Raw genomic sequence first — 25,487 nt, 5'->3', positions numbered from 1 at the left:
TTCCTCTCTGTAAAAAATCAATAAAATATATATATTTTTAAAAATCCCCTTTTACTAAAAACACAAAGACACCTGCACATGGATAGTTACAGAGATCAGGAGCCACACAAAGAAAAGGAGGAGATAATTGCAACAGGGATGCGTGTAAATACAATGAGTAAGTGTTAAAGTTGTCTGTGCAGCCCTGGCACCAGAGGACTGCACAGAGAAATCGTGTTTACCTTGAAGGGTCCAGGAATGAGTAGCTGAATCTAGGCAGGCTCTCTGCCTGAGCTCTCTCCCATCCAATCATTTCTTCATCAAACACTTGTTGAGAGTCTACCCAGTTCTCAGACCTGGCTGCACATCATAATCCCCTGGGTTGCTTTTAGGTAGACTTTCAAAAGTTGAGAAAAATTCTCCATTTCAACTATTTTATTTTATTTATAAAAAGTTTCGTTGTTGTTGTTGTTGTTGATTTCAGAGAGGAAGGGAGAGGGAGAGAGAGATAGAAGCATCAAAGATGAGAGAGAATCATTGATCGGCTGCCTCCTGCACGCACCCTACTGGGGATTGAGCCTGCAATCCAAGCATGTGCCCTGACCGGGAATCGAACCTGTGACCTCCTGGTTTGTAGGTCGATGCTCAACCACTGAGCAACACTACCCAGGCCATTTAAATTATTTTCAAGTGTTCAGTTCAGTGGTCTTTATTCAGTGTTTTGTAATCCTTACCACTAATTCCAGAACATTTCCATCACTCCCAAAAGAAAACCTGTTTTCATTACCAGTTACTCCCCACTCCCACTCCCCCAGCCCTGGCAACTTTCTGTCTCTATGGATTTGCCTTATACTGGACATGTCATGTCAATGGAATCCTGCGATATGTGGCCTTTTAAAAAAATTTTTTTTTTTCTATTGATTTGAGAGGAAGGGAGAGGGAGAGATAGAAACATCAATGATGAGAGAGAATCATTGATCGCTGCCTCCCACACGCCCCCTACTGGAGATCGAGCTGGCAATGCGGGCATGTGTCCTGACCAGAAATCGAACTTGTGACCTTCTGGTTCATAGGTTGACGCTCAACCACTGAGCTACGCTGGCCGGGTAATATGTGGCCTTTTGTATCTGACTTCTTTCAGTTGGCATGATGTTTTCAGGGTTCTTCCATGTCATCTGGGTTGCTTTAAAAGCAATAAGGCCAAAACCGGTTTGGCTCAGTGGATAGAGCGTCGGTCTGCGGACTGAAAGGTCCCAGGTTCGATTCCGGTCAAGGGCATGTACCTTGGTTGCGGGCACATCCCCAGTAGGAGATGTGCAGGAGGCAGCTGATTGATGTTTCTCTGTCATCGATGTTTCTAACTCTCTATCTCTCTCCCTTCCTCTCTGTAAAAAATCAATAAAATATATTTAACAAAAAAAAGATACATTTCTAATTTAAAATAAATAAATACATAAATAAATAAATAAATAAAAGCAATAAGAATAGGAATGGCAAACACCAGGCAGTGTGTAAGCATTTCCCATATATGGATTCATATCATCCCCATCAGGAAACAAAGGCACAGAGAGATAAAATAACTTAGTAAACAGGGTTGCCAAATAACATACAGGATGCCCATGCACTATTTGGGGCATATTTATACTAAAAACTTACTCGCTGATTATCTGAAATACAAATATAACTGCATGCCCTATATTTACTTTTGCTAAATCTGACAACTCTACTGGCAGGATTCGGACTTGGGCAGCCCAAAGCACTTGGGAGTGCTTCACCTCACTGCTCTGGTGATGCCTGGCTGCTCCTCTCCCTCCCCAGGGACTTTGATTTAACAGGTCTGAAGTGAGATTCCCGCATCCTTACTTTTTAAGTGCTCCAGGCGATTCCACTGGGCAGCCCGGGATGTTGTGAGTCAGGGCCCGGGGAATACAGAGATATCTGCTGGGCAGGATAGCCACTATGCAGACCTTCCTGTATGCCCAGTACTGGGCTAGGTGCTTAAATGCCTGCTCACATTCCTTTAAGATAGGACTGAATGTTATTATCCCATTTGACAGATGGGGAAGTGGGGGCTCAGATGAACTAAGTCCCTTGTCTCAGGTCACACGGCTAAGAGAACCAGGGTTTGGACCTCAGAACTATGTGATATAAAAGCTGGAGTCCTTCCCTCCTGCTGTCTTTTCTGTGTTTCCATGGGCTCTTGCTAATATCCACTCATTCGTTTATTCATGCATTCATTCCATAAACATTTATGGCTACTCATGAGCCAGTCCCCATGGATGCAGTGGATGCAAAAGCAAATGAGCCGATCCCTGCCATTTTGGTGTTTTCAGAAGTCAGGCATGTGGAATGAATAAGGGCCAGGAGTGCCCTGATAAAAATGGGCACAGGGTGGCACAAAGGCAGCAGGGTGAGTTCTGGAGGGGTCAGTTCTGTGTGGTAGGGATGGGGGTGACCTGTAAGCTGAGTCAGGAAGGATGGAGCATGTACTAGGCAGAATGGGATAGGGCTCCCCAGGCCATGGGAGCAACATGAGTAAAGGTCTGGCAAACTGAGGAAATTGCAAAAAGTTGGACAGGCCTGGGGCTTAAGGGATTAGTGACGGGTATCAAGTCCAAGTGGGGGGCAGGGAGGGGCTCATCCAGGCCTCCAAGGGGGCCCAGAGGATGGGAAGTCATGGGACCCTTTGCCACTCTGTCCAGGAGGGCAGGCGGGCTCTCCCCAGGGCTGGGTGGAATTCAGGGCTTGGGGCCAGGCTTGGGTCGGACCAGACTCTTCGGCGGTCTGTCTGCGGAGTTCTTGCTCTCTTAGCTCATCACTGCTGAGCCGTCTCCTGAGGAAAGTCCCAGCCAGGAAACTTGGGTTTGCAGAGGCCTCAGCATATGGTGAGGGTGAGACTCCCTTCCTGCACCCCCTCTCCGTCCCCTCTTCCCACCACCCTGCAAGGGGCAACTGGTGGGGCTGAGCTGGCCAGACCGGACAGGTTCCCCGGCTGGGGAGAAGTCTGTGCGGGCCCCACCGAGGGGCACATGGGCAGTCTCGGGCTCCACAGTGCAGGGAGGAAAACAGCGAGAGGTGGAGGGATTCTGAAATAATAAATGTGAGAGCTGGCAGGAGCCTTCCACGTTCCGGCCCAACCCCTTAGTTCCAGAGGAGGAGTCGGGGCAAGGGAGGAAAGGAGACTTAGCGAGGTCACACCAGAGGCGGGGGCTGGCCTGGGTCCTGGCTTCCAGGCCTTGGGCCTGGCGGTCCTTCCACACGGCTGATGCTAAGGGCAGCTGGAGAGACCCCTGCTCTCCTCTGGCTCCTCCTGACCGGCCCAGCCTGGACGCAGGGGCTGGGGGTGGGGGCTTGTCCACATGAAAACCCGCTTGGAAACTTTTACTCCTGAGGTGGCTGAGGTTGGAGCAGCCTTGCAGGTATGATTAACCTTGACTCTGAGTCCCAGAGCCTTCACCCCGAAGGGTGCTTAGAGTTCATGTTCGTCAGCTCTAAGTTGTACAGAGGGAGAAACTGAGGCACGGGAGAAAGAAACTTGCTCAGAGGGCCTAATGGCAGAGGCAGGCCTAAAAATTAGCACCCGTCTTCTCTCACAATGTTTCTGCATTGCCTCTCAAGATGCCCAACATCCACCATTAGACAAAATATGACCTGACTTCATCCTCACAGATATCCTTACAGAGGTAACCGGGGAGGTGGGATGGGCCTAGGGTTTGCTCTAGCGTGGCAGTGAGAGAGGGCTCTGGAGGCAGAGAGCGCTATGCTTCCGAGAGCTACCTCATGACCTTGAGCCAGTTGCGTAAGCGGCCCCAGCCTCGGTTTCCTCCTCTGTAAAAGGGGAGGATAATGACTACCTCGCAGGGTTATGGGGAGGAATAAGCGAGGTGCCTGCCCCAAAGCCAGCACTGGGTACGTGGGCGGAGCTTGGATTCCTGTTTGTCAGTGGACTCACCCTGAGAGCTTGGAATCGAGTCCTTCCTGTTGGGTGATGTGCTTTGGGCTGGGCTGGGCTGGGCTGGGCTGGGCTCTGCTCTCATTGCCCTATCATGCCTTGGAGACAAGGGCACCCCCTTTCTCCCACTTCTACAAGAGTCTGCAGCTGAGCCCCAGAGTTGATCTTTGTACCGCAAGAATTTATCAGGTCACCCCTCTCGTTTAGAACCTCCAGGAGCTTCGGAACACTGGAGGGTCAGAGTGAGGGGGTAGCATGTAGAGGTTTTGGTTAAAACCTTGGACTCCAAAGATTAACATCTTGGTTTTGAGTTTAGGTTCCACTGCTTGCTGGTTGTGCGAGCCTGGGCACATGCCTTCACTTCCCTGGGCCTCAGTTTCCTCCTCCGTAAAGACTCCTGGGGTTGTTGACAGGGTTACATGCAATACTATAAAGCGTGTCAGGTACTTAGAAAAAGCCTGGCACGTGGCGGTGATGACATAGAAGCATCTGTGCAGCTCTCTCTGTGAGCATGGTCTCCCAGCCGCATTCAGGCCCCGCTGAGCGTCACTGCTCACCATTTCCCCCCTGGCCCTGGCTGTTCCCCGAATGTGCTGAGCGCTCCCACCCAGGGACTTGGCAGGGGCGCCCCTCCTCTCAGAGTCATCTTCCCCGTCCTACTTGGCTTTATCAGTGTCTCCTCATTCTTCAAGGCTCTGCAGCAGCACTTCATCCCGGGGTGGGGTGGGCGCCCCTCGTCTGTGCCCCCACACAGGTTCTCTCCTGCTCCAGGTTCTCAAGGCCTCCTCAGCCCTTAGCAAGCATCTCCTTGCCTCCTTGTGAGCACCTTCAGGGCAGTGCCCTGACATCCCTCTCTCCCCAGCCCCTGCCCATGGTGTGTGTGAACGCGCTCCTACTATGTGCCAGTGACTCCGTTAGAGACTTTACTCTCTGCCCTGCTGGGTGGAGAGGAGCCGGTTTGCTGAGCTGAGATGCTGGACACTATTAAGGGAGTGGAGCTGAGCTGGGATTGCCCAGAGGTGGGATGCTTAGCAAATACTTCGCAGCCCCACCCTTTCCCCTCCTTGCTGGCCACCCAGGAAGGGCCCTGTGGGGTTCCCTGCATTTCTCTGGATCTGGTGATTGGGCCGGTAGGTGAGAAAAAGCAAACTTAGAGCATGACATGAATGGACACTTCATGTTTGCATGAGCTTCAAACATTCGTTATGTGACTTGATTCTCAGTGGGAGCGGGCTGGAGCAGCAGCGACTGTCATTCCCATTTTGCAGATGCAAATTTGCCTAGAAAGGCTGGGACTCGCTCAGGGTCTCAGAGCTAGGAAGGAACTGGGTCTGGAATAGAACCCAGGTCTCCTCACTCTACATCCTGTATCCTGTGCTCTTTCTAAGTGTCCTCTTTGTATTTAGGCCGCGGAGCTTATGGCCACCTTTAGCCAGCAGATCAGTCCTAACCCCTTCCCATCTCCCCTTCCTGTCCCTTGCCCTCCATTGGTCACCGGTGCCCAGCCCTCAGGTTGACTTCTCCAAAACCTGCTCTCTCCCATCCCATCCTCTGCTGAAAGCCAGGCCCAGACAGCTGCCCATTGACAGGGGCCAGATCACTAAGGTGTCAAGAACCAGTTTCAGGTAACTTGGTGCAGTGGTTCCCAGCTTCACCTCTTGCCTTCTTTTTTTAAGTTAGTTTTGTGGAAAATTTCAAACATACACAAAGGTAGACTCACCCAGTTTCAATGACTAATAATTTGCCAATCTTATATTTTCATCTACTATCTCTAACTTTTTTCTGATGATGGAGAATCTAGAATATTCAGAACAGAATAATGAACCCCCCCCTCCCCGCCACTTACCTGTAACCCAATCCTGCCTTCTCCACATCCCCACCTGCTTCCCTCACTCTCATCTTATTTTGAAGCAAATTCCAAACATCATATCATTTCATCCTTAAATATTTCAGCGTGAATCTGTAGGCAGTAAGGCCTTTTTTGTTGTTTACATAACTACAATACCATTATTGCACCCCCAAATATTAACAATAACTCCTAAATCATCAATTACCCAGTTTTCAGATTTCCAGCCATCTCATCATTGTTGTAACTTCAAGTTTATTTTCTAGTCAGACCCAAGCGTGTCCACTTGTTGATGTATCTTTTTTTATTGCTTAAAGCATTACAAAGGGTATTACATATGTGTCCCCCGCCCTTGATGCTGATGTATTTTCAAGCCTCTTAGAGTCCCGCTCCATCATTTGTGCGCTTGCTTTTGCGGTCCACACGTTAAAGAAACTCGGGGGCTTGTCTTGTGGTTCCATGCAGCCTGTGCTTGCTGTTGCATCCCTGTGCAGTGTGACGCGTCTCCGTCTCCTGCCTTCCCATAAGTTGGTAGCTGGATGTGGAAAGGAGAAACCATGTGTTGGTTTCTTGCATTCTACGTATCATTCCATTAAATGTTCTAAGTCTTTTAGTTTGCTTATTAAAATATCATTTTAATTTTCACACTGAGCATGTCCATATAACTTAATCTCCTCGTGGACATCAGAGTCAGAGATCAAAAGAGCCAGTATTCTGCCACCTCATGGGAGGACCCCTCTTTTTAAAAATTGTTTTTTTTAGAGGGAGAAGAAGAGAGAGAGAGAAACATTGATTGGTTGTCTCCCGAACGCACCCCAACCCCGGAGATTGAACTTGCAACCTGGGCATGTGCCCTAACCGGGAATGGACCTGCGACCTCTCAGTTCCTGGGAGGATGCTCAACCAACTGAGCCACACTGGCCAGCGCAGGACTCCTTTTTAATGTCAAAGTTTCAATAACTTTCCCTCAACAGGTGTCCTAGGGCCCACAGACTGCTAATGAGCAAGGGAGTTATAGTCTAATCGTTTTGGTCCCAGGTCCAAGTGTTACAAGCACTTTACCTATGTGAATTCATTGACTCTCCCCACCTTCTGTCTGTGTGAGCTCAGGCTACTTTCTTTCCCTCTCTGGGCCTCATTAACTCATCAGCCAGATGGGGACAAAAGCAATGACAACCTCATTGGGATGCTGTGAGTCTTAAAGAGTGGGTGCCAGACTGCTTTACAAACTGTAAAGCCCTGTACAAGATTCGGTATGTATTCCTTTTTAGTGTGTTTGCATATCCAATGAGACCTGGGGCAAGAAACTCACCTGAGCCTTCGTTTTGCAGCCTGTAAAATGAGGAAGTAGTGTTAGATTATCTCTAATATTCTGTGACTTCATCTCTCAAGGAACAACATCAGGGTCCAAAGCAAAGATAAAGGTTTCATCTCCTGTGCCAATTCTAGTGCAATAGGTAGAGCAGTCTTAGCAGAATGAGGAGCAAACCCCAGGGTCAGTGGGAAAAAGACTGTGATTGATTAATGATAGCTGTAATGGTCATGGGATGCCACAAACGTGGTGCCTATGTCTTATAATAGTCCAAAGGAATGAATGTCTAATGGTGGAATTTAATATGCAACTCCCAAGGCCTTAGCTTTAGCAGCTCTGCCCTCCTTGGCTGGGTCGCCATAGTAACCACAGCTGGCTCTGAGAGATCACAGGAATGAAGAATGGGTTCTATTGATGAATCCTGATTTGGGGGTAGGGGGGGCATGCATGTGGCCTTTGCTAGCAGGACAGCTGGGCATGGCCATCGTGCTGCCATCTGTGGACTTTTGCCTGTAGAGAAGACAAACCAGAGAGTCAGAGCAGTGTGTGTGTGCATGTGCGTGCGCATGCGTGCATGTATGTGTGTGTGTGCGTGCGCGCGAGTGTGTGTGTGCATGTGTGCATGGTTTGGGTGGAGTGGGGCAGTGCCACCAGCTGGAATTCAGGCTTTGTCTAGGACCAGCCAGGCAAGGCTATCAGAAGGCCTCCCATTGGTTTCCCAAGTTCAGACATGTCCCTGAGGCTCTGTGTTTTGCCTGTCTTTGTCCAATGCCTGCCCAGGCTCTTGCGTGGAGCCATGGACTCTCAGCTTTAAGAGAAATCTAAGTGGTAGTCAATACTAACCCCAAATCCAGTGCCTGAATCATTCTCCAGCACCTGAAGTCCTCAAATACTTCAAGTGATGGGAAGCTTGCTCGTTCCCAGGGATCATTTCTTTTTTCTTAGGAACTTCTTCCTCTGGTTGAGCTGTAATCTGTTTTTATCTCCCCAACTTCCACCTCACAGCCCTGGGAATCCTCCCCAGGGCCAACCTGTAACAGTGGTGAGGCCCCAGCTGCAAATACTCCAAAGGCTATGCTACCAAAGAGAAAACAGACCTGTAGCTTTGTAGCTGGGGCCCACCACTGTTATCAACTTCACTTTCTTTGGATGGGTCTCTCTCTCTTTCCCTTTCCTCCCTCCCCTAAGTTTGAAAGGATGGTGAGAGGTGGTGGAGTTCGGGTTCTGGTTCAAAGCAGGTCTAGTCCCAGGATCAAAAAAGCTGTGTCCTCTAACCTTTGTGGGGCAGCCTGTTGGTATGGAAGGAACATTGGCTGTTGATTGGCCAGGTCTCAGTTTAAATTAGGACTCTGCATTGTTCAGCATTCTGTGACCTCGACATACCTGGACATGTTCCTTCCCTTGGTAGCTCTATCTCTAAAATTTGAATGATGATGCCTATCTCAAAGGGTGACTGGGAGAGTGACAAATAACATTCCTGGCACAGAGCCAGCACTCCGGATGTATAATATCTTGCACTCTGTGGCTGCCCAGTGGCAGCGGTTTCAAGGCCACCGCTCTGTACCTGTGGTTCCCACATCTTGCTGAGCAGGATTATCGGGGATGGAGAGGGTGGGGAGAGGTATCTTTAATTAGCTCAAGGAAAGTTAAGAAATTCCTAAACCAAATTGAGTTTAATTTTGAAATAGATAACATTACTAGCTACCAAATTATCCTATATAATAAAAGGGTAATATGCAAATCAACCGAGTGGCAGAACTACCGGTCGCTATGATGCTCACTGACCACCAGGGGGTAGAGGCTCAGTGCACTCCCACAGGGGGAGTGCTGCTCAGCCACAAGCCGGGCTCATGGCTGACGAGTGCAGTGGTGGTGGTGAGAGCCTCTCCCGTCTCTGCTGCAGGAGGGTGGTAAGGAGCGAGGGGTTGAGGGGTCCCAGACTGCGAGAGGGATTTATGCCTGCCAGACACAGGCTGGGCTGAGGGACGCTCCCTCCCCTCCCCCCAGTGCAAGGATGTGGTGCACCAGGCCTCTAGTAGTGTTATAAGCACTTTACCTATGTGAATTCATTGAATCTCCCCAACAACCCTATGTAGTAGGAACTATTATCCTCATTTCATGAAGAGGGAAATTGAGGCACAGAGAGAACACATAGCAAGTACCTAAGGAGCTAATATTAAAAACCAGGTAGTTTGGGGCCAGCCCCATACTCTAGTCAATGATGATTTACTGCACCTCTGAATTAGACCAGTGATTCCCAAACTTTAGTATGCATCAGACTCACCTGGAAGGCTTGTTAAAACACAGTATTTCTGGGCCCACCCCAGATTTTCTGATTCAGCTAGAGAATTTGCATTTCTAACATATACCCAGGTGATGTTGATGTTGCTGGTTCAGGGACCCCCACTTTGAGAACAACTATTGGGGGTTAAATGGACCCACCTAAATCCAGAACTTATTCCCCCCCCCCCCCCCCTTTCCCTAACCTATCCAGGCTCAGGCATGGGGAATAAGGGCTGATCTCACACAGAGGCAGAAAACAAGCCACAGTAAGAATCATACTCATTCTTTCCAAATGCCTCAAGCTTTGGCACATGTCTGCGATCTCATGTGGGTCTCATAGTAACTCTGTGAGTTAAGTGGAAAATGGATTTTTCCCGCCATGTTATATTATTTTTCTCCCATTTTAAAGAGGAGGAGGTTTGGAGAACTGACTAGGCTATTATCTTGCAGGGAGATTATTTTGGGGAGACTGGGGCTAGCACCTCAGCTTGTGACACATCACTGCGCCTTTCCCCAAATACCTTCCCATCCCCAGGCTATGATCAGAATCTCCTCCTTAAAAATATTTTTCTTTATAAATAGACTCTTATAAAAAGCATTTTTCTTTAGCTTAAGTCTTTGCCGATTGTATCAGAGTAAATGATTTATACCCCAGCGTAAACGATTTTCAGGTATTTTCTTGAGAAGAGGGTGATTAGAATTCTCCCTTCTTGTGCCCCCTTCGGGCACTTGTGTGCTTATATGTCTGTGAGCCGCTTGAAGGAAGGCCATGCCTGGCTGAAAGAGGCACCAATAGATGCCTGTTGGAATGAATGAATGAATGAGTGAGTGAGTGAGTGAACTATGTTAATCTCCTTGCGCATTTAAAAAAAAATTTCTTTTTTTTCCTTCTTTTTGTGTGTGTATGTGTTTGTTTCCCAGTTGTTGTTTTTTTAATGTTTGTTTTTGTTTTTGTTCTGTGGGGTTTTTTTACTGATTTTTAGAGAGAGAGGAAGGGAGAGAGAGGAAGAGAGAAACATCAGTGTGAGTGCAAAACATCATTTAGCTGCCTTCTGCACACCCCCTACTGGGGCTCGAGCCCAAAATCTTTCGGCGCACGCATGGGAAGACGCCCAACCAACTGAACCACATTGGCTAGGGCTCCCTGCCCATTCTTCCCAGGGCAAGCCTCTCTCCTCTAGCAGTCCTACCGTTTTACCCAGCGCCCTATGCTGCCTCACAGCACAGTCAGTCTTAGCTTCTTTTCTTCCTGTCCAGTTCTAGAGACAAGCATCATAGCTTAAGCCTTAAGCAGTGGTTCTCAACCTCCCTAATGCCATGACCTTTTAATACAGTTCCTCATGTTGTGGTGACCCCCAATTTCATTGTTACAAATTGAACATAATTAAAGCATAGTGATTAATCACAAAAACAATATGTAATTATATATGTGTTTTCCAATGGTCTTAGGTGACCCCTGTGAAAGGGTCATTCGACCCCCAAAGGGGTTGCGATCCACAGGTTGAGAACCACTGGCTTAAGGGAAGCCTTCCCTGCTCTTCCTGAGCAGACAGGGCTCTGCTTTCTGTGGGCTCCCTGGTACCTTGGTCATCTAATCACACTGTTTTACCAGTACCTATTTACTTGGCTCTTTCTCAACCCTTAGATAGTGATGTCCTGAGAGCTGAGATTGTGCCATTTTTTTTTTATTGTTTAAAGTATTACAAATAGTAGTACATATGTCTCCTTTTTTTCCCCATTGACCTTCCCCTGGCCTCCCCTATGCCCTGGCACATGCCCTCACCGCACCCTCCCCCGCCACCTCCCCGCCCCCCCCCCAGTGTCTTGTGTCCATTGTGAGATTGTGCCTTTTACACAGGTTATGAATGCATAGCAGGCACTCAATAACTAGTTCTTTCTGGAAAGCCGTTTCCCGATATATGTCTGACAAAGCTATCAAGGGACAGTTTGTGGGTGATTAAGGTGACATCCCCGCCTGTACAGTGATAGAATATTCAACATAGCAGGAGCTGGGAAGTTACCAGAAACCAGGGCAGCCCTTTTCTCCTGCCTTTCAGTGGCAGCATGGGTCTCATGCCTCTTTCTACATATCTGCTTTGTTCTTTTTCCTTTGCACATGGTGGACAAGGTTTCCCAGCTTAAGCACATTCAGTCATTTAGCTAGCTTCCCAGAGCCCAATTCCAAACTCCTTGGAGAGAGAATCGAATTGGCCTACTTTGGTTCAAGTGTCCACCCTGGTCCAGTCAACGCTGGAACAAACAAGGCAGCAAGGGGTCACCTCTAGAGAAGAGGACGGCAGTTTTCAGAGAGTGGATATCGTGGGATGGAAAGATTCCCCAGAAGGCATCGAGAGCATGGACTTAGTAGACCTCTCAGGTCCATGCCTAGGACTTTGCAAACTGTCATTCATTTAGGTAAACAATGTTGAGCATCTTCTGTGTGCTGGGCACACAGATCTACCTTCTAGAGCAAGTATGTCAAACTCGTGGCCCGCAGGCTGAATGCCTCGTTTATTTGGTCCATGTTAGCCTTTGAGTTTGACATGCTTGTTCTAGAGGGTTTTCTAAATCTCTTTGGAATTTGTTCACGTCTTTACCTTGTACTGTCTTTTGGAGTGAAGGCATCGCTCCTTAAGTTGATCACCTCTTAGCTTTCCCTTTCCAAGTTTCAAGGTGGGGATCAAGGGCTTTGGTGGGCACGTGTCTCCCCATCCGGGTCTTTGGGAACTATAGAGATGTCGTGTCCTTTCTCCTGCGTCTCGCCAGTAAAAAGAGTCTTAGTTCCTTAGCTATTCAATTATGGCCCAATCTCCCTAAGTCCTTGACTTTCTTTCTTCAGTCCTGTGATGGGCTTCCACTGGCCCCGAACATGAAAGTCTCTCAAGTTCATACTCAGGGAGGAGAATATTAGGTTTCTAATCCATATAGGAAAAATATCCAGGATTTGATGGACCTTTTTAGCACCAGCAGCAGCTGCTGATCATGATCATAGGTCCTATTCATTGAGGACACACTCTGCTTAACACCATGGAAACCCTTTATGTGCATGATCGCCTACAAAATAATCCTCATACCAACCCTGAGAGGTGGGCACTGTTTCCTCTCTTTTACAGATAGCTGGTCAGGGAGCTCAGAGACAATAGGCAACTTGCCCAAGGTCACACAGCATCTGGGCGGTGGAGCTGGGCTTCAAAACCAGACCTCCTCCCTCCAGAGGCTTCCCACATGCCAGAAGCTCCCGAGAACACGCCACAGGGCCTCTAAGCTCTGCCCCGTGCATGCCCTCTGTGAGCATTGTTTACAGTCCTTGCAGACACCATTCCAACGTGTTTGCTAACTCTTCTCACATTGCAGTAACTCTTTGGAGATGAAACTCTGATCCCATTTAGTCGCTGGACAAAACAGGTGGGGCTGAGGTCAGGGCGGGGCCGTGGATGGAGCATTGTCATGGGGTACCCCTGGAAGCCCAGCCTTGCTGCCTGCCCACTATTTGACTCTGGGCATGGCCCTCCCCTCTCTTGGCCTCAGATTCCTAATCTGTGGCTCTGTGGGCCCTTTGCAACCCTAACATTCCAACTTAACTATATATTTCATGAGGGTTTCAAGAGGTTGGCAGCTTCCATGTGGCGTGAGCTCACCTAGAGCATGGGAGGCCGGCTTTTTACCATATCTTCTGGCCTTCCCCAGTCTGCTAGTTGTCCTGTAACCTCTGAACTTGGACATGGCCTGATGTCGTCCCACCAGTTCTCTCCAGTGGGGTGTTGAGTGTGTCCCCTCTGATCTCACTGCCCACCCATGGTATCCCGCCTCTGCCTCCTCGTCCTCACATGGCTGCTTACGGAGCCAAGGATTTTGGGAGCAAGCATTCCCCCATCATGTCTTTTTTAAAATATATTTTTATTGATTTAAGAGGAAGGGAGAGAGAGATAGAAACATTAATGATGAGAGAGAATCATTGATCTGCTGCCTCCTGCACGCCCCCTACTGGGGATCAAGCCCCAAACCCGGGCACGTGCCCTTGACCAAAATCGAACACGGGACCCTTCAGTCCACAGGCCAACGCTCTATCCAGCCAGGGCCCCCATCATGTCTTTCAAGAATGTAGAGATGTCCACGTTCTCTCTCTGGTCTTTTGCTAAGCGTTTTATACATATCCATAAAATCATTAATTCCCTCAGCAACTCCTCAAGTCCACAGTATCATCTGTACTTTGCAGACCAGGCGTCCAAGGCTCAGAGAAGATAACAGATTTGTCTAGGTTGACACACTAGTTAGTGCCAGAGTTGAGAGTCAGGCCAGGCTGGCATATCCCACTACACTACACGTCTCAGGATCTCGACGTTCACTCAGCCTGCATTGGAATCGGGGAGAAGCTGCGTTCCTCCTGGAGTGGGGGACTGGTCCATGGTTTTCTGGGTAGAAGAGGGTGATCTGTTTATGTTGAGGGAGGTTGTAACGGAGAAAACTATTTTTTTTCCTTTTAATATATTTTTATTGATTTCAGAGAGGAAGGGAGAGGGAGAGGGAGATAGAAACATCAGTGATGAGAGAGGATCATTGATTGGCTGCCTCCTGCATGTCGCTACTGAGGATCGAGCCCACAACCCAGGCATGTGCTCTGACCAGGAATTTAACTGTGATCTCTTGGTTCATAGGTCAAACCACTGAGCACACCAGCTAGGCTGGAAACTCTATATGTGTGTTTGGAGGGTGGGATCATGGAGTCAGGCACCCCTCCCAGCTGGGCATGCCTGAACCTCTGTCCACATTTGCTTCCAGATGCTGGAGGGAGACCAGGCCATCCTGCAGAGAATAAAGAAGGCTGTTCGAGCCATCCACAGCTCTGGCCTTGGTAAGTGAGCCCGCTCGATACCCAGCCTGGCCAGGCAGCCCCTTCCCCAGCCCCAGCCTGGAGCTAACTCTGAGCTCCCTTCCCTATCTCCACAGGCCATGTGGAGAACGAGGAGCATTACCGAGAGGCCGTGGAATCCTTAGGCAACAGCCACCTGTCCCAAAACAGTCACGAGTTGTCCACCGGCTTCCTGAACTTGGCCGTGTTCACTCGCGAGGTGGCCGCACTCTTCAAGAACCTGGTGAGGCCCCTAATCCCTCCTCAGGCAGCCCCCAGCCCAGGCTCAGGGTAAACCTCGTGGACTGAAGAACCTGGCCAGGAAAGGGTTGGTTTCCACCCTCCTCCCTGGTTGTCACTGACCTCTCATCTCCCTTGACCTCTGACCCATGACCTGAGATCCCTTTCTAGTTCTGACCTGCCTTTGCCTTCTTCTTCTCTGACGTCTCACTCACATCATTTCTCGTTGTCTCTCCCCCTTCCTTTCTCTCCACCCTCCTCCATGTCTTCTGTGGTGACTGCCCCTGAGCAGAAGGGATCTCACAGTGGGGAAGAGACCCACCCAGGGAGGGCACACTCTGGGGTTCCTGTTTATGCCACCACCAATCCTCAACCCTCTTTGTCCCCCGCTTTCCCAGCCTCAAAGCCTAGACCCTGCCTTGTCTCAACAAGCCTCTCAGCTCTGCAGGGGGCCCCGTGGTCTCCGGTTCCTTCCTGAGACTGCCTCCTCCTCTGTCCTTGAGCCCCTGCCTTGAGGCCGCCCGAGGCACAAGCTCTTCCCTGTGGAGGCCTGATTCTCAGTGTTAACTTCTTAATCCTGGAGCACAGCTTGGTGGGGTTGGTTGTACTCTGGTCCCCAGTTCACAGGCCAGGAAAGTAAGACATGAGTTAAGCAATTGCCTGAGGTCAAGTAGCTGGATTTGAACCCGGGCTGTCTGGCTCCCGCGTCTGACCACAAGCCTGGCCCTGCCCCCTCCCAGGAAAGCCCCTCGCCCTCCAGGCTTCCTTGGACCGGCTCTAGTGGCTGGAGTCCCACCAGTGCCTTCCAGGGCTTGCAGGGTCACACCTCCAAGAAGCACTCGGTGCAGTGATGGCGAACCTATGACACGCGTGTCAGAGGTGACACACGAACTCATTTTTTTGGTTGATTTTTCTTTGTTAAATGGCATTTAAATACATAAAATAAATATCAAAAATATAAGTCTTTGTTTTACTATGGTTGCAAATATCAAAACATTCCTATATGTGACACGGCACCAGCGTTAAGTTAGGGTTTTTCAACATGCTGACACGCCGAGCTCAGAAGGTTCGCCATCACTGACTTAGTGGTTAAGTACCTGGATCTCGGACTTAGACTGGGCCTCGAATCCCTGCTCTGCTGCTCACTAGGGGTGTGACCCTGGGTGAGTCACTCAGTCGGCCTGAGCCCCAGGTCCCTGCTCCGTAAAACCGGGATAGTGATGGCACCCGCCCCACAGAGTTGTAATGGGGATCACACGAATAAGGGCTCAGTAAGTGTTACCTAATATTGCCATCTGTCATTATATCTCTCTGTGCAGCATGGCCTCGCACACTGGCCTGCACACAGAGGCCTTTCTGTGTTTGAGCTGAGCTGAATTAGTGACCTCCTCTGTCTCTACCTCTCTTTGCCTTCTGTCACTCAAGCTGATGTGTGCTGAGGGTCTACCCTGTGGTAGGCATTGTACCAGGGGTTGGTAACAAAGGAGAGAGTCGGGCTCTGCCTCAGAGAGCCACAGTCTAGTGGGAGAGACAGGAACTGACGAGGGCTGATACCAAGTATCACCAGCGTGGCACAGACTCAAGGATCCAGCAGGTTGGTCTGAGTAGTGCTGCCATGGTTCCGAAAAGGAGAGGTCAGCATAGGCCACAGGCAGGAGTGGTCAGGAAGACTTCCTGGAGGAGGGGGGCCTGGGCTGTACCTTGAAAGGTGGGCTGAAATATTAGACAGGCCATTGAGGTTGCCAAATAACAGAAACTCAACCCAAACGAGGTTAATTTTTAAAAGGGGAATTCACTGGCCCCTGTAACGGAAAGTCCAGGAGTGCTGCTGGCTTTAGGCTCCTCCTTTCTCTTTGATAGTTTCTCCTGTCTCTGTTCAGTGTCATATCTTATTGGGAGAAAGATTGCATCTTTCTTTAGGCTTTCTCCCATGGCAGAAAAGTCCCAGAAGGGATCTGATTGGCTGGCTTGGGTCACGTGCCTGTTCCTGATCCAACCACTGTGGCCCGAAGATGGGGTACTCTCTGGTCAGCTCTGACTCCTCTCTTCTCCCCATGTGACCACAGGGGAGACTGGGGCTTAGACTGAGGCCTCCAATCCCTGCTCTGCTGCTCACTAGGTGTGTGACCCTGGGTGAGTCACTCAATCCACCTGAGCCCCTGGGCACGACAGGAGGATTTCAGAGAGTCAGAGAGGGGAGGGAGGGTGCTCCTGGCAAGAGGACAGAGATGGGACTGATCGTGGATGTCCCTGGGACAGTGAGGTGCTGAGGCCGCCTTTAAGGGCTGCAGCTTTTATGGGAAGCCGACTGCACCACCCCCTTCTACCTTCCCATCTTTGCATCTTTCTCTCCCCTGCTTCCTTGACCCCCAGCGATGTCCTTTGCCTCATGATGCTTCCCTGTACTCAAGCCCCTTGGGGCTGGGCAGATGGTCACCCAAGGTCTCTGCTCTTTCCAGGTTCAGAACCTGAACAACATTGTCTCTTTCCCGCTGGACAGTCTGTTGAAGGGGCAGCTAAGGGATGGGCGACAGGTGAGTTTCCATGTGGAGGGGAGGAAGGGTACCCAGAGGTGGTGAGATACTGCAAGACAGGGGTGAGCAGGGGACCACGGGGGAGGCCAAGCAAGGTGGTCACAGTAGAAGTACTGACTCCATATTGCGGATCCTTGGGGGACAGGAGCACCTGGCTCTGGGGTTAGCCCGGGATGGCCGGCCTACTGTCTGCCAGGGCCCTATGTGCAATAGCTCATGGAATTCTTACAGCCTTAGGAGGTGGGTCCTCTCATCCCCATTTTGCCGTTGAGGAAAACAGGCCCAGGCAACCTGCTTACAGTTCACACAGCCAGTCAGCGGAGGGGCCAGTGTGGGACCCGGACTCCCTCGAGACGGAGACAATAATCTCCCTGGAAAGGCAGCCCTGGAAGGTCCAGGGCAGGAGCTGTCCTCCCCACAGAGGCTTCCCTCCTTGCCCCAGGCTAGACTCCAGATTGGGAACCACCCAAACCAGACAGGCAGCTTTTCACCTGGCTGACTGGGGCACCGGAAGCCAGGGCTGCTCTGAGGGTGTGAGCAGCTGGGCCCCGGCAAACTAGGCCAGGGACCAGCCAGGCTGCACTGGTTTGCTGTGTGACCTTGGGTAGGAGACCATAGGGGACGTTTTTTAGCTTCTCAGTGCTTCTGTCCTCTACTGAATATCAGGATGATCTACACCAGGCAGGAGAGAATGGTGGGGTAAAGTTGTGGGGGGAGGGGTCTGACCTCCATCCTCCCCATCTTTATTCTCATGGTGATCTCTATCATTTGGGTGCAGGCCCCCCCAAATCTCCCCACAGCCCTGGCCTGGGCCCACCAAACCCAATTGATTCTTGGGAACTGTGGGAAGAGGTCGTGTGGGAGAAGGGGCTCAGCCCTGAGGGATAGGGTCAGTTTCTACTGGGGGTTGGGGGCAGCTTTACAGTTAGGGCTATGGGGGCAGGGGCTGGTTGGAGTATGGCTTGAACAGCATAGAGGAGCACAAAAGTACAGGGTTCCCCTGAAGGCAGCAAAGTGTACTGTTGATTCCACACCCCAGGTGCCCCTTTGAGCAAATTGTTCTTTTTAAACCACAGGATTCCAAAAAACATCTGGAGAAGGCGTGGAAGGACTATGAAGCCAAAATGTAAGTGGCTGCGGCCAGTGGTTTGCCCAGGAAAGTGACCTTATGTTGCAACAGGAGGCTGGATTGGGGAAGAACCTAAACGCTGCCGGGACATGTCACCCAAAAGCACAAGACATCTTGCTCTCTAGAGGCGGTTACGGGAAGTGGGGTGGTTGTGGTGGGGGTGGTTTATGAGCAGGCCTCACTGGAGTCTGGGGGTTGAACCACAGACCGCCAAAGGGGAGCTATTGTGAAGGGACCTCAGAATGCTGCTCTTAGAGACCCCGCTGCTCGGTGGAGCCAGGTGTGCAGAGACAGAGAGGAGCTACCACTTCCTGAACACCTCCATATGCCGATCATTTAACCCTCACAATCACCCAGCCCTGTGAGGGAGATGTTAGTATCCCAATGAGCAGAAAAGGAGCTGGAGACTCAGAGAGGTTAAGTCACTTTCCCAAGACCACACAGCTAGGCAGATCTTGGGTTCGTGTTCCTTGATCCTCTTTCTGCAATACCAAGTGGTATCTATAAACATTTAATTGGAAGAGAGGAGAAGGAAGTTGATGTCATACCCTGGCCTCTTGTGTACACCACCAATGTAGGCATTATGGGGACCAAAGGAGCCTCGAGGCAGAGTGGAGCTCCAAGGTGACAGAAGGTCATGGTTTGATTCCAGGTCAGGGAACATGCCGGCAGCACAGTAATTTTATCATCTGGTTCCTACATGGTTGAGCATCTACCTAGGAACTAGGAGGTCATGGTTCAAGTCCCGGTCAGGGCACATGACTGGGTTGCAGACTGGATCCCCAGTAGGAGGTATGCAGGAGGCAGCCGATCAATGCTTCTCTCTCATCATTGATGTTTCTATCTCTCTGTCCCTCTCCCTTCCACTCTGAAATCAATATATGTCTATATCTATATCTATATCTATATCTATATCTATATCTATATCTATATCTATATATCTATATCTATATCTACATAGATATAGATATAGATATAGATATTTTTTTTAAAGAGTGGGGGAAGGAAGAACTAGCAAAAACTAGGAGGAAAATCTTTAATTCCCAAGGCTGAAGTATTAACATCTTTCTATTTTCTATATATAAAGAAGTATTTTTATAAAACTGAGATAATAGTCGTACTGTTTTGTAATCTTTTTCGCGCTTAAAAGTGCATCTCTCTACGTCATTACATATTCTTATACAACGTCACTTAAATGGTGCAAGGTGTGCCAACATCTGCATAATCCACAATGTATTTCATCCGCCCCTATCATTGGGGAGGCATCCTTGGAACTAAATCTTTGTTCCCACCCATAATTATTTCTGTAGGTTCGATTCCAAGAAGTAGGTTCTGGAGCTTTATTGTTCCAGCTCCCAGAGCCCTGGAGAGGGACCTCCCTGAGTCTGAATGAAGGTCATGACTGCTCCCTCCACCAGCATCTCCATTTACACTCCAGCTGTGGGCGTAGATTCTGTGGTCACATGTGTGGGAGCTATTTTGGGCGTGGCCATCTGCTCTCATTAGAGGTGTGGACACAGGCTATGTTTTTCTTTATAATTTGATGGGGGTCACATGGCTTTTCCTGAGCTGCCTTGACTAGGCCTTAGCCTTTCAGGGCATTGTCTACCAAATGGGAAGAATAAACCCTACCCTGTTGGCTTTCCCCAAGAAGCTCTGCTTTTACCAGGTTTATATATTGAGCTTGCCTATGAGGTTACACTTAGAGAAAAGATTCTGTGTAATTGATGGGGGAAAGGGCTTGGCTATGACTATTTAGTGAGTTGTCAATAGGGCCTGGTCTAGAACCCAAAGCTTCTTAGTCCAGTGTTCTTCCTGCCATGCTATGTGGTCTCCTGGCTTTGGACATGCGTGTTACATAGGTTGAGCTACATGTCCTGGCACAGGTATCTGTGTATATTTCTTTATATATATGTGTGTTTTTATTGATTTTTAGAGAGAGGAAGGGGCAGGGATAGAGAGGTAGAAACATTGATAACAGAGAAACATCAGCGATTGGCTGCCTCCTACACATCCCCCACTGGAGATGGAGCCTGCAATCTGGGTATGTACCCTGACCAGGAATCGAACCAGTGACCTTTTGGTTTCTGGGTTGACATGCAACCACTGAGCTGCCCTGGTACATTTCTTTTTATGAGTGTTCCAGGTACAGCTAGCCATTGATGAGTAATTCCATCTCATTCTTTTATATATATATATATATATATAATATATTTTTATAGATTTCAGAGAGGAAGGGAGAGGGAAGAGAGATAGAGAATGATGTGAGAGGACCATTGATTGGCTGCCTCCTGCATGCCCCCTACTGGGGATCGAGCCCGCAACCCAGGCATGCGCCCTTGACCCGAATCAAACCTAGGACCCTTCAGTCCTCAGGCTGACGCTCTATCCATTGAGCCAAAATAGCTAGGGCCCACCTCCTTCTTACAAACCAGTCTTGGCAGAGCTGGAAGGGCCCAGGGTCCTGATAGCATCTGTGTGGTACCACCAGCAGTCTCACCCCTGGGTTGTTCATGTAGGAGGAGGGTTCCCCTCTCCAGCTGGGGCCGCTGAGAAAGGCATCCCAGGTCCTGTGCAGGGGCCACATTTGTCTAGGCCAGCGGTTCTCAACCTGTGGGTCACGACCCCTTTGGGGGTCGAACAACCCTTTCACAGGGGTCGCCTAAGACCATCGGAAAACACATATATAATTACATATTGTTTTTGTGATTAATCACTATGCTTTAATTATGTTCAATTTGTAACAATGGAAATACATCCTGCATATCAGATATTTACATTATGATTCATAACAGTAGCAAAATTACAGTTATGAAGTAGCAACGAAAATAATTTTATGGTTGGGGGTCACCACAACATGAGGAACTGTATTAAAGGGTCTCGGCATTAGGAAGGTTGAGAACCACTTGTCTAGGCTGTTTCCTCATCTGCAAAATGGGGCTAGTGATACCTTACAGGGTTGACGTGGGGATGAGATTAGTGCAGTGCCTATGAAGCACCTGGCCCTGCATTTCAACAGGTATTTCTTGGCCATCTTTCTGAGCCAGAACCAGGACCAGAATAACACAGCAAGGCGCCGAGAGGCAGGAGCCCAGAGCTCTGCTCCTAGCATCCCCTTGGCCAGCTTGGGATCGTGGGCAATCACTTCCCTTGCCTGGGTCTCAGCTTCATCATCTGTAAAATAGTCCCTGACCATGATCTATCAAAAAAGACACTGTGGCCTTAACAGGTTTGGCTCAGTGAATAGAGCGTTGGCCTGCGAACTGAAGGGTCCCAGGTTCGATTCCAATCAAGGGCATGTACCTTGGTTTTGGGCACATCCCCAGTAGGATGTGCAGGAGGCAGCTGATTGATGTTTCTCTCTCATCGATGTTTCTAACTCTCTATCCCTCTCCCTTCTTCTCTGTAAAAAAATCAATAAAATATATTAAAAATAAAAAAAAGACACTGTGACCATCACCAGCTGGGGGAAGGCAGGAAGGAGGGATGGAACAAATCTAGCACCAGACAGACCTGGGTTCAAATCCTGCTCTACCACTTAACTGTGACTTATCATCTCGGGCCCCTCATCTGTAAAATGGGGGATTGCTTTAGTGCTTAAAAATAATAATTAGTGATAATAGCAGCTAGTAGTTATACTTACGTAAGAGCTGCCTTTGCACCAGACATGTGATGAACCCTTTACATCTGTTATCAGATGCATTGCCCTTGGCAGGGAGAGGTGCTGTTATTAAAACTTGGTGGATCCCACTACGTTTTATAAGCAAGGAGAGAGGTGGCTCAGTAAATAGTGAAGCACAGAGTGACAGCCATCATCAGCACAGAGGTGGCAGAAAAGGACGTGGTTTTGTTCAGGCGGAGGGAAGGGTGGTTGGAACAGGCATCACAGGAGAGGGGGTTCAAGGGCAGGCTGGTGGGTGCTTGATCCGTTTTGATCCCCATCTTCCTCCTCCATGACCTCCCCGCCCCCCGCCCATAACCTGTTCCCCATTTCCTGAATGGTATTGCTGTCATCTCCTTCTCCAGTTACCTCAGTCTTCCTAGTAACTAGCAATTCAGCACTTTTCTTTCTTCTGGAGCAGCGGTTCTCAACCTGTGGGTCGCGACCCCTTTGGGGGTTGAACGACCCTTTCACAGGGGTCGCCTAAGACTAATTGGAAAACACATATATAATTACATATTGTTTTTGTGATTAATCACTATGCTTTAATTATGTTCAATTTGTAACAATGAAATTGGGGGTCACCACAACATGAGGAACTGTATTAAAGGGTCGCGGCATTAGGAGGGTTGAGAACCACTGGTCTAGAGAGTGGGAGGGAGGGGGAGAGACAGAGAGAGAGAAACATCGATGTGAGAGAGCCCCAACCAGGGCCGGGGATCTAGCCTGCATCATCCGCAGGACTGATGCTCTGTTCACTGAGCCAAACCGGCGAGGGCACAATTCAGCACTTTTCACTCACTAGTTCTTTTTACTCCTCTGCTGCCACTCCATTCAAAGGAAAGAAGAACCATCCTAACATTTGAAATGTTTGTAAACATTGGTGATCCTTTGAGGACGGGGAAGGCCTGGGAGTTGTTATTTTATGGATGGGTGGGGGTGGTGGAATAAAAAGCACTCCCCAGCTATTAGTATGAGGTGTCTCAGGTCATATTAGGCGACTATGTCAGACTATGTAGGGTAAACCTCTGTAAATTACCAGAGCTGACGCGGAGGGGCAGAGCTATGGTAATTCACAAAGTCGTGTATAATACTTTACAGCTTATCTTCATCCTAAGCTAACTAACTCTGTCCTTTAATCTCCACTAGACCCTGTATTTAGAATATTGAATAAATAACTAAAAAAAGTAGCCTATACTAAAAAGATGATCTAAAGATTATCACCAATAGTTCTTATTTAGTCATTAGTATCATTCTCATCATCATAATCCTGCCATTTATTGAAGATTTACTGTATGCCAGGGACTATACTAAACGTTTCCCATGTACTCACATCATCTGAGCACTAGGCAGTATTAGTCTCATTTTAAAAAAATATATGTTTTTATTGATTTTAGAGAGAGAGGAAGGGAGAGGGACAGAGAGATGGAAACATCGATGAGAGAGAGACATCGATCAGGTACCTCCTGCAAACCCCCCACTGGGGATCAAGCCCAAAATCCAGGCATGTGCCCTGACCAGGAATCGAACCAGGAACCTCTTGGTTCATGGGTCAATGCTCAACCACTGAACCACATCGGCCAGGCTAGTCGCATTTTTGAGATGGAGAAACTGAAGCTTAGAAAGATTGATGAAGGTTGAGTAAGTGAGGGAGCTGCCGTTCCGATCCAGAATCCACATTTCTAGCCACTGAACTATATGGTGACTTCCTTTCTGCCCATTTACTCTGCAGCAGACATCTTTCATGCCCCCCTATATAGAGCCTCCGCGTCCTTTGTAAGAGCTGCGTAGTATTCCTATATAGGGACAGAGCATAATTGATTTAACCACTTCCTGTTGATAGACATTTAGCTTACTTTTCATTTTTCACTATTGAAAAATATAATAACAGTGTACACTGGAGAGAGTCCCCGCCTCTCCCAGCTGCTCTGCCCGCTCAGTCTCCCGCCCTGCTTAGCAAGCTCCAGGCTCATCGTTGCCAACACACTGCAGGGCCAGCTGTGTGTGTCTCTCTCTCTACTGCTCATCTTCAGATCCAAAAAGAAGCATGTGCCCTGATCCAGCTCTTATGCCCCCAACTCCACCACCCTGCCACGAGCTCCCACTTGGAATGAAAAATAACCACGTGTGAGAAAATGTAAATAAAAATTCGAAAGCCTGCATAACCCCACTCTAGAGCAGTGGTTCTCGCCCAGGGGTGATTTTGCACCCCCTCCCTCACCCCCAGGGGACATTTCTGGGTGTTACAACTGGGTAGATTGGCATCTAGTGGGAGAGGTCATGGATGCTGCTAAGCATCCTACATCCACAGGACTCCACCCCCCCACCCCCCTAGCCCGCAACAAAGAATTATATGGTCAAAATGTCTTCAGTTCTGAGGTTGAGAAATGGCTCCACATACAGATTCTGCATTTCAACACTGTCCCAGAGGTCTCACCTCAGTAAGGCCTGAAGCTTTAGTGCCAGAAGGAACCAGTCCAGGCCATCGCTCCCTTGGTTTACAGATGGGAAACTGAGGCCTAGAAGGGCCTATAGTCTTCCATGTACTAAGTCTTTTGCATACTTGATCTCATCTGGGTACAGATAAGGGTCCCCATTTTCCAGGTGGGAAGACTGAGTCTCGAAGGAAATAATGCAGCTCATAATGCAGCCCATGGCTGTCTTCTCTGCTCAGGGCTGGCACCCACTTGAGATGTCTCCTTTATACAGGTTTCGTGGTCACGTGTGCCCAGCCTCCGATATGGAAATACTCTCCTGGCTGGGGGCGGGTGGTCTGATGGGTGTGGCATTTTCGCACAGTTCCCCCCATCCCCAAAGGGGGGGTGGGGTGGGGAACAGACAACCATTAAGATCTACAGGGAGAAGGCCCAGTTAAGTTACTTTCAGTTACAGGGATGGGAAGCCCTTTCTGTCTTCACTTACAAAGAAAAGAACAAAGGTTTTCTAAGCTTTAAATGGGAAGCTCCATGGCTCAGAAGCTCCAACCCACTGAGTGCTACATTCCTTCCAGCAAAGTCAGCGGTGGTCACCCCAATTCCCACCTGGCCCTCATCTGAGCTCATCACCTCCCTGAATAAAAACCCTTAAGTCCTTCCCATTGCTCTTGGGAAAAAGACCAAGAACCTTGACAGGGTCTGAATCAGGCTCTGCATGGTCTGGCCCCTCTTTAGCTCACCTGGAACCACCTCCCTCTCCATCTGGGCTCCTGATCCCTCCTGCCTCCGGCCGTCACATGCTCTGGTCCTCCTACCCAGCCCTAGATATCTCCAAAGCAACTTCTCAGACTTCAGATCCCAGCTCAAACATCAATTCCTGGGCAGCCGGAAAAGGTCGAGTCCCCCACTTTACTCTCCCACCGCTCTCCTCCCGGCTGTGATTTGATTCATGTCTTTCTCCCCCAAGAGCCAGTGGGTTCCCTGAACCTACCTTGTTCACCGCGTCCCCCAGCCCTCCCGCACTGATGGCACACAGGAGGGCCCCTCACTCTCCGGTGCCCGTGGCAGAGAGGAGGATGTAGGGATGGCGGAGCATGAAAGAGGCCAAGAGATGTTCAGGCCTCTCTTTCCTTGGGGCCTAGGGCCAGGCTGGAGAAGGAGAGGGACCGGGCCCGAGTGGCAGGGGGAAGCCACGGGGAGGTGGCCCAGGACACACAGAGGGAGCGGCGCATCTTCCAGCTGCACATGTGCGAGGTAACTGCTCCAG

At 49.3% G+C, this 25,487-nt stretch overlaps 1 protein-coding gene across 1 annotated transcript in view; it reads left to right on the top strand.

Moving 5' to 3' along the window:
- The window catches only part of ASAP3 (ArfGAP with SH3 domain, ankyrin repeat and PH domain 3), a 49,995-nt gene that overhangs the window by 9,744 nt on the left and 14,764 nt on the right, over nucleotides 1–25,487 (top strand). The window contains 6 exon segments of the mRNA XM_036349393.1: nucleotides 14,152–14,224; nucleotides 14,320–14,465; nucleotides 16,921–16,995; nucleotides 18,072–18,121; nucleotides 24,956–25,114; nucleotides 25,363–25,474. Of these exon segments, the coding sequence (XP_036205286.1) occupies nucleotides 14,152–14,224; nucleotides 14,320–14,465; nucleotides 16,921–16,995; nucleotides 18,072–18,121; nucleotides 24,956–25,114; nucleotides 25,363–25,474 (615 nt within the window).

The sequence above is a fragment of the Myotis myotis genome, unplaced genomic scaffold, assembly GCF_014108235.1.
Source record: "Myotis myotis isolate mMyoMyo1 unplaced genomic scaffold, mMyoMyo1.p scaffold_m19_p_2, whole genome shotgun sequence".
NCBI classification, from domain to species: Eukaryota; Metazoa; Chordata; class Mammalia; order Chiroptera; family Vespertilionidae; genus Myotis; species Myotis myotis.
This window is presented reverse-complemented; position numbering and strand designations above follow the sequence as displayed.